Here is a 13,648-nt window from a genome sequence, read left to right as displayed (position 1 = left end):
TTGCCATATTTATCGGAAATATGGCTTGCGAGATATGAACCATATTTTACTGGAGTCGTCCTGTCTGGATACTTCCATAGCCTTGCTAATTAGATAGCAGCCCCTACCACAGGGTCACGGCAGGGAGTCATCCTGTGTCCATTGTTCCCACATCATCTAATCTCCATATCACAGGAGATGGCCATGGGATGTGTTGCTAGGATGTGACACCTTCCAAGATGTTGGTCATTGAGAACAAGAAGGGAGGGGGCACGGCCATGGAGTGATGAGAGCGATTATGACTGGAAATCATAATTCCTCTTCATATCCCAGGATTTGCCTCACACCCCCTATTTACTCATAGACTGTAGCTTACGAGCAGGGCCCTCACTCCTCCTGGGATCTGAATGTTGTTATTTTGTATTGTCTCATTCTCTGTACATGTCCCCTCTGAATTGTAAAGCGCTGCGGAATATGTTGGCGCTATAGAAATAAAACATTATTATTATTATTATTAAGGGGGACCGGATGTGGGGCGCTAACTGCAGACAGGGAGCGTTTAATGGGAACAGACAGCAGATTCATGCCGGATGAACCCCGAGCAGAAGCAATCACAGCCGGCCGGAGCGACCGTATTTCAGAGTAGGACATAATTGTCTGCAATCACGCAGCTGGGATCTGATTCATTTGTCCGTTGCTCACAGCACGAATCTGATAAGTTCCCTTTCGGCATTAGAGGCCGCCTTTGTAGTACGTGAGGAAATGTCCCTTTAAATTTACTTAATGGAAGAAAAACAAAGAAAAAAAAAAGGGTAATGGCATCACATCCAAAAAATATCAATGTTGCAATAAATAAAGGATGACGTACCGAGGTTTTCTCTCACTCCGTGAGAGCTGTAGCGCCACCTGTGGTAATTGGGAAGCATTTCTCGTAACACGAACAGTATACAGGGCACGAGTCCCTGGCTTTGCATACTGCCCAGCTGACCCTGGAATTAAATCGGAGAATTAAAACCCATAGACGAGTGACACTTTATAGAAGGAAACTAGTGTCTCTGCTGCTCTGTGACATCTTACCTTCACTAAGGTGGTAATGAGGCGGAGGAAGGAGATGGTGACGCTGTATTCCCCGTGCGACTGCTCGATCCCCAGCAGTGACCCGTATCCTCCTGCATTCATGTTTTCAGTGCTGTGCCCACCAAAAAAAAGCAGAAAAATAAAATATTGGAAAGTGCAAAACTACAGTAAATGGGGAGAGTCGGGGAGACGCGGCGGCCGACAAAGGGGAGACTCGGCGCGGCGGCCGACAAAGGGGAGACTCGGCGCGGCGGCCGACAAAGGGGAGACTCGGCGCGGCGGCCGACAAAGGGGAGACTCGGCGCGGCGGCCGACAAAGGGGAGACTCGGCGCGGCGGCCGACAAAGGGGAGACTCGGCGCGGCGGCCGACAAAGGGGAGACTCGGCGCGGCGGCCGACAAAGGGGAGACTCGGCGCGGCGGCCGACAAAGGGGAGACTCGGCGCGGCGGCCGACAAAGGGGAGACTCGGCGCGGCGGCCGACAAAGGGGAGACTCGGCGCGGCGGCCGACAAAGGGGAGACTCGGCGCGGCGGCCGACAAAGGGGAGACTCGGCGCGGCGGCCGACAAAGGGGAGACTCGGCGCGGCGGCCGACAAAGGGGAGACTCGGCGCGGCGGCCGACAAAGGGGAGACTCGGCGCGGCGGCCGACAAAGGGGAGACTCGGCGCGGCGGCCGACAAAGGGGAGACTCGGCGCGGCGGCCGACAAAGGGGAGACTCGGCGCGGCGGCCGACAAAGGGGAGACTCGGCGCGGCGGCCGACAAAGGGGAGACTCGGCGCGGCGGCCGACAAAGGGGAGACTCGGCGCGGCGGCCGACAAAGGGGAGACTCGGCGCGGCGGACCCCCCAGATGTGATATAACAATACCTGATAATGTGTCCTGACGAAGAGCTGGCAGCAAAGGGAAGAAATCCTGTGTGGTGCAAATCTGTCCAGACCTGGAATAGGACATGACAAGGCATGAAAGATCCATATTTTGCAAGATATTTAACAGGGGCACAATCTGTCCTCACCTTTCCAGGCATCCGTGTAGCTAGAGCAGTCAGGCAGTTCACGCAGGAGGCTATGAAATCCATCGGCGGGTTCATGACTGTTGTCAACCTGTTAAAAAGTGTAATGACCACCTATGTCTGTTTATAGACCTCCCACTGCAGCTTCACCTCCCTCATGACCTCCTACCTCTGCAAGAGCATGTAAATCCGAGAGGTGATGGGCAGGAGGTAATCGGCGATGGACAGGTCTGTGTTAATAACTTTGTGCACGAGGTCGATGATGGGCTTTACTCTTTGGCAATGAAGTATAACGTCTGGAGAGAAGTAAAGAAGATGAAGAGCCACGGAGCGATACAAGCCAGTGAGGAGGGAGGAGACGCGTCTCTTACCAGCTGTGGACACCACGTGAAGAAGCATCTCCACCTCGCAGGTGAAGAGGGTCCAGCTACTGAACGAGTACTCCCAGCGCACGAAGAAGCCGCGCTCGTCAGACATCACCTGACCCACCGTCCCCTGAGGAATCCGAAGATTGGTCTGGCCCAGTCCTAAAAACAGAAGAAAGGACGTGACCAGGACTATCCCAACATGTGACGAGAGAATTAAAGGGATTTACTATTTCACTACTAGAAGTAAGCGCCCCCTTAGAGGGGTCTTTCCTTTTCAGAAAACTTTAACCCAAGGAGGGTAAGTAATGCTCAGTCTGTTTTAATTTATCACATCCAATGTCAGCTAGTAAAGTTTATGGCGTCTAATGTGCTAATTTCCAGTATAATCAAGAGGGCTGTAATAGAGATTCTCCTCTGGGGGCATTTACATGAGGTTGCCCGATCCTAAGGAGGAAGCGTCATCCTGGAAAGAAAAACAAGATGCCCCCAATGAAGGTCAGGAATGGCTTTTTCTGTGTGATATGGAAGGTCTGATGTCTAACCAGGTCACACAGATCTCACTACTGGGACAGAGTGTGATTACAAGTGCAGGAGCAGAGCTGGGCGTCATTGCAAACACCACCAGGCATCGGGGAAAACAGCAGGGGCATTGTATGTAATGACACAGCTCTGCTCTACTCCCAACTCTACTCACACTAGGTGCCGGCAGTGAGATCTGTGTGACCTGGTTAGACAAGTGCAGGAGGAAAGCAGAGCTGAGCGTAATTACAAACACCGCCAGGCGTCGGGAAATACTGCAGGGGCATTGTATGTAATGACACAGCTCTGCTCTACTCCCAACTCTACTCACACTAGGTGCCGGCAGTGAGATCTGTGTGACCTGGTTAGACAAGTGCAGGAGGAAAGCAGAGCTGAGCGTAATTACAAACACCGCCAGGCGTCGGGAAATACTGCAGGGGCATTGTATGTAATGACACAGCCCTGCTCTACTCCTAACTCTACTCACACTAGGTGCCGGCAGTGAGATCTGTGTGACCTGGTTAGTAGTGATGAGCGAGTATGCTTGTTACTACTCGGTACTCGCACGAGTATCACTGTACTCGGGCTACTCGGCGGGGACCGAGTAATCTCGCGATACTCGTGCTGTACTCGTGGTCTTCATCCCTGCATGTTGGCGCTCTTTTGAGAGCCAGCCCTCATGCAGGGATTGGCTGGCAGACCACTGCAATGCCACAGCCCTGTTAGTTGTGGAATTGCAGTGATTGGCCGGCCTGCACAGCGTGACCGAGCCTTTATACCGGCGGGCGCGCTGTGCTCTGCACACAGCCATCCAGACAGTCAGTGCAGGGAGAGTGTTGCTGCTTCAGGGAAAGGTTTGCGGCCCTTTATAGTTATTTCCGTAGCAGGGCTACAAACAGTGTGACCAGAAGTCCTTCTCAGGACTATTCTAGTTGTATACAGGCAGGCAGGGTATAGCCAGGTCGGAGTACAGGAGAGGAGTCCTTCTCAGGACTATTGTTGCTGTATACAGGCAGGGTATAGCCAGGTCGGAATACAGGCTAGTGACCAGAAGAGTCCTTGTCAGGACTATTGTAGCAGTATACAGGCAGGCAGGCAGGGTATATAGCCATTCCTAGTGGTGACCGTATACCAGCCTTCATCATATCTGGGGCTGATGTACACAGTCTAAAACAGTCCTGATAGTGTCAGACTTCTCAGTAATTGTCGCTCCTAAAAACCTGTTAGGTTCTTAGTGCGTCCGTGCTTGCATTTAAAAACCGCACGTGTGTGCCTGTCGGTGGCAGCGTACAGGTGCACGATTTGCACAAACTTGGATATAACGCACAAGTCTAGTGAATACACGTCAGCACAGCATTGCAAAATGCGCAAGGGCGTTGGCAAGGAACAAGGAAGTGGACGTGATGGTGGTGCAGGCAGAGACCGAGGTCGTGTGCAAGCTCTAATTTCGCCACAACAAAGGGCCACATCTAGTCGCTCGCACGTCCTGTCCCAAATTCTTGGGGACCGCAGCAGTACACCGCTCTTGAACCAAGACCAGTGTCAACAGGTTGTTAGTTGGATAGCGGATAATGCTTCCAGTCAGATTGGCACCACCACAAACACTCTGTCTTCCACACGGTCAAGTGTCAGTAGCCGTGATACTGCACCGCACATTTCAGAACCTGATCCTCCTTCCTACCACAAGGCTGAGTACACGTTGTTAAGGTGAACTCTTAACCAGAGATCATTAGTTGCCTACTGCCTGGTCTAATTGGTGTGGGTCGAGTGCATGCTTGAAAAATGAGATCAGACACAGTCGGATATTCATCTTTCCTCGACAGAAGTCAGCCCATGCTCTGCTTTATTACAACTGAGCTTGCTCTGATATAACCTTGCAAAGGGGCATGTCCGGATGTGTTCATTGGTCAGTGGATCGAACAATGTATTAGTCCATGAGCTGATTGGTAGGCGTCATTGTAGGCGGGTCTATGACATCATTGGATGGATCCATGGTGATGGTGATGGGAGGGACGTCATCTGGTGGATCCATGCTGGACGGTTTGGTCTGTAATGTCATCTGATCTTTGGGTTGGTCTTCTCCTATATGGTATCTTCTTACACCTGGACATTCCTTGCATTCCAGGCAAGGTGTGGAGAAACAGGCAATGACAGCCACCTTTATATCTGTGTCATGTATATGATCTGAAACCTGAATTATGTAAGGCAAATCGACATATTTCGCACAATGCCTTGTCAAGAGGTTAATTAAGTATTTCATCTTATGGCTCTCCTCAACAGTCCCCCCTAAATACTTTATTAACCTTCTGACCCTACCGTGGTCCTCTAACACATCAGCTCTAATGCTTTAACTGCAACCTTTTTTCGTTTTGCTATCCACTATACAAGCAATGCTAAGCTTTTGCCCCCGCTGGTACAGACTGCTAATCAGAGAGTTGATCACATCCCGCACACACAGTTCACAGAGACACAGGTAACGAACCAGTCCTTAGAACAGACTATTTAATACCGAAGATTTTGAGATTAATCGATAAGAAAGAGTAAGGCAATTGTAAGAATAAGCTTCTTACTGTTATGCTGCAGCTTTTAGCGTTACTGTTTCTGAAAGACTGAATCTCAGTCAATATCCGAGAGCTGTCCGCTTATGGCTCTCCTCAACACACGTCCTCGGACATTACTGATCCCACACTTGGACACTCGGAAGAGCTGTTCACGTTTCCATTCGCACATTCTGGCCTCTCGCCAGCTCATGTTGAAGTGGGTCATGAGGAGATCGTATGTACAGATGCCAAAATATTTGAGCAGCCACGTTCTCACGAAGTTGGCAACGTGTCTCAACAAGGGGTGGACGATGATGAAACACAATTGTCAGGAAGTCAGGAGGAGGAGCAGGATGCGGAAGAGGAAGACGACGTGGTGGATGATCCAGTAACTGACCCAACCTGGCAGGAGGATATGCAGAGTGAGGACAGCAGTGCACAGGGGGAGGGAGGCGTAGCATCCCAACAGGCAGTAAGAAGCAGAGTGGTGGCCACAGGCAGACGTCAGGCAACTGTTCCCCGGAACAACACGACACAAGGTGCCTGTACAAATGTTAGGTCTTCCCGAGTCTGGCAGTTTTTTAAGTTGGCTCCAGATGATTCTAAAAAGGCCATTTGCAACACCTGCCGTGCCAGCATCAGCAGGGGTACCAAAACTAGCAGCCTGACCACAACCAGCATGATCAGGCACATGTCAGCCAAGCACCCGACTTTGTGGGAAGTACAACAGAGTCGAGGAGCAGTGCTTGCTGATGTCACTGCTACGTCTTCGCTTGTTGTGCATGCGAGCCAATCCCCTGTCCATGCTGCCTGCGAACAAGCCTCCTCCGGCCCTGCACCTGCAGTTGCCTACGCAGAAATAACACCATCATCAAGCACGTCCTTGTCCCAGCGCAGCGTTCAGTTATCCATTCAGCAAACCTTTGAACGCAGGCGCAAATACACTGCCAACGCCCCACATGCCACACTTCTAAATGCTAACATTTCGCGACTGCTTGCGCTGGAAATGTTGCCTTTTAGGCTGGTGGAGACAGAAGCATTCCGCGACCTGATGGCGGCAGCTGTCCCCCGTTACTCGGTCCCCAGCCGCCACTATTTCTCCCGGTGTGCCGTCCCCGCGTTGCATAACCACGTGTCACAAAACATCACACGTGCCCTGAACAACGCTGTTCACCCAAAGTCCACCTAACCACAGACACGTGGACAAGTGCTTGTGGGCAAGGCCGCTACATCTCGTTGACGGCACACTGGGTTAATATTGTGGAAGCTGGGACCCAGTCTGAGCGAGGGACGGAACACGTCCTTCCCACACCAAGGTTTGCAGGCCCTACTTCAGTCAGGGTTTCACCCACACTCTACAGCTCCGGAATGTCATGCTCTTCAGCCTCCTCCTCCTCCTGCGCATCCTCATCCACTTTACCCTCCACACCAGTCCCAAGCTGGAAGCACTGCCTCGGCGAAGCGGCAACAGGCTGTGCTGAAGCTAATCTGCATAGGTGACAAACCCCACAATGCAGAAGAGGTGTGGACAGCTCTGAAACAGCAGGCAGATCACTGGCTCACACCTCTGAACCTAAAGCCAGGAAAGGTCGTGTGTGACAATGGCCGGAACCTGGTGGCGGCTTTGAGGCGAGGCCAGCTGACACATGTTCCATGCGTGGCCCATGTGCTCAACCTCGTGGTTCAGCGGTTTATAAAGTCATACCCAGAGCTGTCTTTTTTTTTTTTTTTTTTTAAATCAGGTTCATTTTTATTTAACAGCAAAATTATACAACACATAACATAATTCCCTCCATAGAAATATCACAGAAAGGGAAAAAACCTTTAGTCAATAAGAAAAACCACACAAATAACATAATAAACAATGCACCCGCAGTCCACGTCTCATTTCAATATGGGTTTAAAAGTGCATATTATTTCCCAATATATTCTCCATAGTATAGCTTACCCAGCATCATTATGACATTATATACGGTATATATACACATATACATGCACGCACGCACGCACGCACGCACACACACACACATATACATGCACACACATATACATGCACACACATATACATGCACACACATATACATACACACACATTCCAGCAGTACGCATATCACCCTATTTGAGGAAATTTGTTAACCGGTCAGAAGGAGAAAGACCTGGTCGCTCGCACTGTCCTGCAGTAACGCCGAGGAGGGAAGGCCTGGGGTATCCAACCATGCCCCCCAGATCTTATAGAACTTTTTCAATGCATTTCTTTTAAGGTATACTCCTCTCTCCAGTCGAAGTATAGCGTTTACTCTTTCCCTAAAATCCCCGATGACCGGAGGCGCTGGGTCCAACCAGTGGTAGGCCAACAGTTTCCTAGCCTGGTACAAGAGACGTGTAATACCGACCATTACCGGCGAACTCAAGTCCACCCCCCCCTTCCAGTAGACCCAGGATACATATAATAGGTCTTGGCTGTAGACGGATATTGAAAACTTGTCTAACCAATTCTAGTACTGCCCTCCAGTAATCTTCAATGTTCCCACAGGACCACATCATATGCATCAGATTAGCACCCTCCTGTCCGCACCTAGGACACAGATCATCCTTCCTAACTCCCATCCTATGCAATAGACTAGGTGTCCTATATACTCTATGTAACAGGAATAGCTGTGACAGTCGTTGGCCTTCAGATACAGCAAGGCTTGGAGTCTGAGACAGGACCTCACCCCACTGTTCCTCTGTCATAGGGCCTAGGTCCCTCTCCCACTTCTCTCTAGCCTGCAAAGGGAATTTGTCGAGGTGTCTAGATAACATCACTGTATACAACCTAGAAATAATACCATAGGAGCGGTCAGATGTCAACAATTCAGTAAGAGTGTGATTCCGCTCTATCCTAATGTCCATACGACGTGTCTGTGTCTCATAGGCATGACGGAGCTGCAGGTATTGGTAAAAGGAACTGTGCGGTATCCCAAACTCAGCTTGAAGCTGGTCAAATCTTTTAAGTATATTATTCTGAAGAATCTGAGACACCTGATGCACCCCCCTGCTCACCCACATTCTCCATCCCGGGAGTCTCTGCAGCTCCGCCAGTCCACGATTATGCCATAAGGGCCAGTACTCAGTCATTCCTGATATTCCCAGCAACTGCTTCCCTCTATCGCACAGCTTGTACATCAATGATAATGTTGGATATAATGTTCCTCCTCTGGGTGAGTATCCTGCGTCCAAAAAAGCCACTGGGTATCCCCATTCTGCAAGGCCCCTCACCAATTTGCCCCCAGCGTCATATGCCTCATCCTTTCCCCACCCCCTGAAGTGCTGCATCTGTGCCGCAACATAATAAACCCACGGGTTGGGGACTGCCAGACCCCCATCCTCCTTCCCTCTCTGCAGGGTCTCAAGGCGGATTCTAGCCTGCTGCTTTTTCCACAAGAGTTCCCGAAACAAAGTGCTGATTTTACGGAAAAATTTCCAGTGGATCCATATTGGGGCGTTGTGGAGAAGATACAGAAGTTTGGGCATCAGTACCATTTTTAGTAGATTAGCACGGCCAATAAGGGACAGTGGGAGTCGACACCAGGCATCTATCTTGTTCCTAAACTGAGCCAACACTGGTTCCAGATTTTGAGAGTAGTAATCACGCGGTCGGGCACTAACCACAATCCCCAGGTATTTAAATTTATCCACCGTCGGAATTGGCAGCCCCAGAGTACTAAAATTAGATGGGAGTGCATCTATAGGGAGCAGGGCCGATTTCTTCCAGTTTATTAGGAGTCCCGAGCCCCTACCAAATTCTTTAATAATATTCATTGCTGGGCCCACCGATGTCCCCACCTCCCTGAGATACAGCAACAAATCGTCCGCATAGAGGGAAACCTTATGCTCCAGACCGCCTATCTCAAACCCCTTTACGCCAGCGGATGCACAAAGCATAGCCGCCAATGGTTCGATTGCCGCTGCAAATAGTAATGGAGAGAGAGGACAGCCCTGTCTCGTGCCCCAGGCCAAATTAAAAGACGAGGAGGTACAACGATTAACTCGAATCCTGGCCCTCGGAGAGGCATATAACAATTTGACCCAGCCAATAAATCTGGAGCCAAGACCCAATTTCTCCAAAACTACCCATAGGAAATTCCATTCAATACTGTCAAAGGCTTTGGCTGCATCTAATGACAGGACTGCTCTCTCCTTGTTTCTCCCCTCAGAACTTAGCTGTATCCCCAGGAATAAACGTCGCAAATTAATGGAAGTAGATTTATTGGGGATGAATCCAGTCTGATCCTCGTGGATCACTGACGTGATCACCCGGGACAATCTGTTAGCTAGAATTTTAGGGATTAATTTAATATCTAATGTAAGCAGCGAGATTGGGCGATAGGAGTCAGGCGCGGTCGGATCTTTCCCGGGTTTTAAAATCAGAACAATAATAGCCTCCCTCATGGATGCAGGGAGGGATCCCTTCTCCTCAGCATCTCTGAACACATCCAAGAGTCTTCGCAGCAGCAGATGGGTATATAATTTGTAGAATTCACCCGGGAGTCCGTCCGCACCTGGGGCCTTTTCATTTTGGATTTGACCGAGCGCCTCCTCCAGCTCCTCCAGGTCTATATCTCTATTCAGGGATTCTCTCTCACTATCTGACAGACTGGGGAGAGTGATCTCCTCCACAAAGTCCCGCAGTTCCTCATCCCCATAATGCGATTTAGAGGAGTATAATTGGGTGTAATACTGTTGCATGACCTCCACAATCCTCCCGCTGTCCCTCACCTCCTCTCCAGTGTCAAGTTTCAATTTGGTGATATAGGTCAATCCCTCCTGCGCCCTAGCAATTGTAGCCAAGAGATGTCCCACACTCTCCCCCTCCGTAAAGTACCGCTGCTTAAGGAAAAAGCGTTTGTTAGTGGCCAAGGAAGTCATATGGTCTCTCAGAGCTCTCTGTGCCTTCGCTAAGTCCCGCTTGGCATCATCTGTAGGGTTAGATATAAGATGTTGTTCTGCATCACCTAAAGTGTCCGTCAGATACTTAGTGCGCTCTCTTGTTTTCGCCTTTCGGGTGCAAATTTCCCTAATATATGTCCCACGAACATACGCCTTCATTGCGTCCCACACTATATGTTTAGATGCAGTACCGTCATTTGTCACAAAATATTCCCGTATAGTGTCAGTCAGAGTGCCCGCTATCAGTTGTATCCAAAAAGGGTTGAGCCGCCAAGGTATCCCCGCCAGCCGGTCTGGGTCCCCAAGCCTTAGACGGACCTGTAGTGGGGAGTGGTCAGACACCCCCCTGGCCAGGTACGTGACTGAAGCTACACAAGGCAGCAGCTGAGCATTTCCAATGGCCAGGTCAATCCGGGACAGTGAATGATGAGAACTAGAATAGCATGAGTACTGCCGGACCTGCGGGTTTCTAATACGCCAAATATCTACATATCCCACCTCCTCCATCAGTCTGGCAAGGGATGTAGCTGCCGCCCCCACTGAGATATTCCCTGTATGTAACTTATCCCAATACGGGTGCAAGTAATTATTATAGTCTCCTACTAATAGGGTGGGGACCTCAGGGAGGGAAGCAACAAAATTGAGGATACGTTTCAATGGTTCCCCTGTGTATGGCGGCGGAATATAAATTGCAACTAGAACACAGCGCACATTATGAAGGACACAGTAAAGACATACAAATCTACCCTCCTGATCCACAGAAGCTTTAAGACACTCAAACGGCATTGTCCTGTGTACCAGGACACTCACCCCCCTGGAATGTGTGGTATATACAGAGTGGTACTCATGGGCTATCCATTTTTTGTGGAGCAAGTGGAGCCGCTCCTTCACCAAGTGCGTTTCTGATAAGAATATTATGTCTGGCTTAAGCTGCTGTAGAAACAGAAAAACTGCACATCTTTTAGTGGCTTCACCCAATCCTCGCACATTCCAGGCCACTATATTAACCTCCTTCGCCATAAGGGTGAGTGCACATATGCAACGGCAGGGGGCAGCAAGCGGGGACCTCCGGACCCATCTGCAGCAGTTCCCATAGATAAGCATAGACCAAACAGGTGCATAAAACGAAAAGGTCAAACATAAAAACATACACAGTAAACCAGGACATTCCTCTCAAACAGAGGGAAGTGGGGCTAAACATAACCCAAAGAGCACATAACGGTTTAAATTCCTGAACAGTCATCAACTGCATAGTAACCTATCTGGGTGGCTCCTGCCAACCGTCCATAAGTGTTCCAGCCGGGAAACATAGCAAGTTCACCCCAGCAAGTCCAACAGCAAGGAATCCGCAATAATCCTCAGCGGTGATTTCTGCGCAGTCCTTTTTCATTGGTATCGAGCCATGCGGCTGCATCCTTTGGAGTGTCAAAAAACTTTGTCCCACCATCCGCCACCACTCGCAGCCTGGTAGGGTATAACATTGAGTAAGAGATCTGCAGCTGCCTCAGGCGTTTTTTGACATCAATAAATTGCGCTCTCCTCTGCTGGATTTCAGTGGAAAAATCCGGGTACAGTGAGACCTTATGGCCGTCAATAGCCAGATCCTTAATCTCCCGGGCTCTTCGGAGCGCAGTGTCCGTGTCCCTGAAGTGCAGTAGCTTGAGGAGGATAGTTCGAGGGGGTGCCCCTGGTGGTGGGGGTCTAGTGGGGACCCTATGTGCCCGCTTGTGAGGCAAATCCCGGGATATGAAGATGAATTATGACTCCAGTCATAATCCCTCATCACTCCCTGGCAGTGCCCCCCTCCCTTCTTGTTCTCAGTGTTCCACTCACACCTCCATGGCCATGTCCTGTGATATGGAGATGAGGTGGTGTGGGGACAATGGACACAGGATGACTCCCTGCCGTGACCCTGTAGTGGGGGCTGCTAGCTAATTAGCAAGGCTCTGGAAATAGCCAGACAGAACGACTCCAGTAAAAAATGGTTCATATCTCGCAAGCCATATTTCCGATAAATATGGCAACCATAAAAATGGTGTCTCCGCATGTGGACGATGCCGGCACCCCCTTTTTATGGGAGCAGGACATTGGGAAATGCCCCAGGCGTGATATCAGCCAATGGGGAACTGGCAGACAGGTCATGAGTCCCCTCGTTCTGTAGCTAAATTCATAACTGTCACAATGAGAGCATTGGCGTCCGCCTACGACGCTCCCAGGCAAAGTTATGGCCAATATCCCCTTTGCTGGATAATTCTGATCCATGCAGGGGGAGTGGCAGTGCTTCCCTGTGAGGTCACTAAGGTAGGAGGGGACCTGGATCTGCCCAGGTTGATAACCCTACTTCGGCCATTTTCCAGTGTTCTTCTGCTCGGGGGCCTGGTTGGGAAAGACCTGTGAGGGAGTTCCTGGAAACCTGGTCTACAGCGCCCCCCTGTGGCCAGACGCAACAAGGTAACTGCTGGAACTGTGTATGCCTGTTTGTAACCCATGCTTTGATTGTAACTGTACTCTGACATATGTATATTCTGTAGATTCCCTATTGTATATATTGTAGTTTCTAGTGTGGCTTTAGGCTGATTAAATTATATAATTAATCTTGGGCTGTTCTGTTATCTCGATCTTGAATCCCACGTCTGTGTGTTCGGCTAATAGTTACCGTAAATCGGTTGGTGGCAGCGAATTGTGCCAAGGATTATTGTGGGGAGGCCAGTGAGATTCGGGGAGATTTTATATATTCCGCCCGCGGAGGTCGGGGGAATATATACCTTACTCTCACCGGGGACCCTTCAATAATCGGCATAAGTAGTATAGCGGCCTCCTTGCTTAGGGTCGGGCAATTCCATAACTGGCCTGACTATAAGAGGGGCGCTAGAGAGCGCGTCACGTGCTCTGTCTGTCGGTCGGGAGGTATAAAGGAGGGGTGACCCCCACTTGTTACCCCCCGATTGTGACGTACTGGTAGCCAGCGCGGGGGATTTCTGAGTGACCCCCCCGGTGGTTTGTGACATATTGGTGGCATAGCGGTGGGATCGAGATAATAGTGTGTGTGAGTGTGAGACCCATACTCCCAGACACTAAAGACTGCCTGCAGCAGCTGTGGCTGCTGGGGTCTTCAGACTAGCTCAACACTAGAGTGTCAGAGTGCAGATACTGTAAGGTGTGTGGAGGCATCAGGTGTCAGTTCTGTGTCAGTGACCAAAAGTCTGCAAGAATGGCTGATGGCAC

At 50.2% G+C, this 13,648-nt stretch overlaps 1 protein-coding gene across 1 annotated transcript in view; it reads right to left on the bottom strand.

The window, feature by feature from the left end:
- NUP188 (nucleoporin 188) overlaps positions 1-13,648 on the bottom strand; it is a 292,457-nt gene that overhangs the window by 131,716 nt on the left and 147,093 nt on the right. The window contains exons 16-21 of the mRNA XM_075324769.1: positions 2,439-2,594; positions 2,237-2,363; positions 2,071-2,158; positions 1,925-1,995; positions 1,057-1,168; positions 848-968 (exon numbers count right to left, since the gene is read on the bottom strand). Of these exons, the coding sequence (XP_075180884.1) occupies positions 848-968; positions 1,057-1,168; positions 1,925-1,995; positions 2,071-2,158; positions 2,237-2,363; positions 2,439-2,594 (675 nt within the window). The remainder of the gene's footprint in view (positions 1-847; positions 969-1,056; positions 1,169-1,924; positions 1,996-2,070; positions 2,159-2,236; positions 2,364-2,438; positions 2,595-13,648) is intronic.

This window comes from Anomaloglossus baeobatrachus, chromosome 9 (assembly GCF_048569485.1).
Source record: "Anomaloglossus baeobatrachus isolate aAnoBae1 chromosome 9, aAnoBae1.hap1, whole genome shotgun sequence".
Classification (NCBI taxonomy): Eukaryota; Metazoa; Chordata; class Amphibia; order Anura; family Aromobatidae; genus Anomaloglossus; species Anomaloglossus baeobatrachus.
Note: the sequence above shows the minus strand (reverse complement) of the source record. Positions and strands in the feature narration are given on the sequence as shown.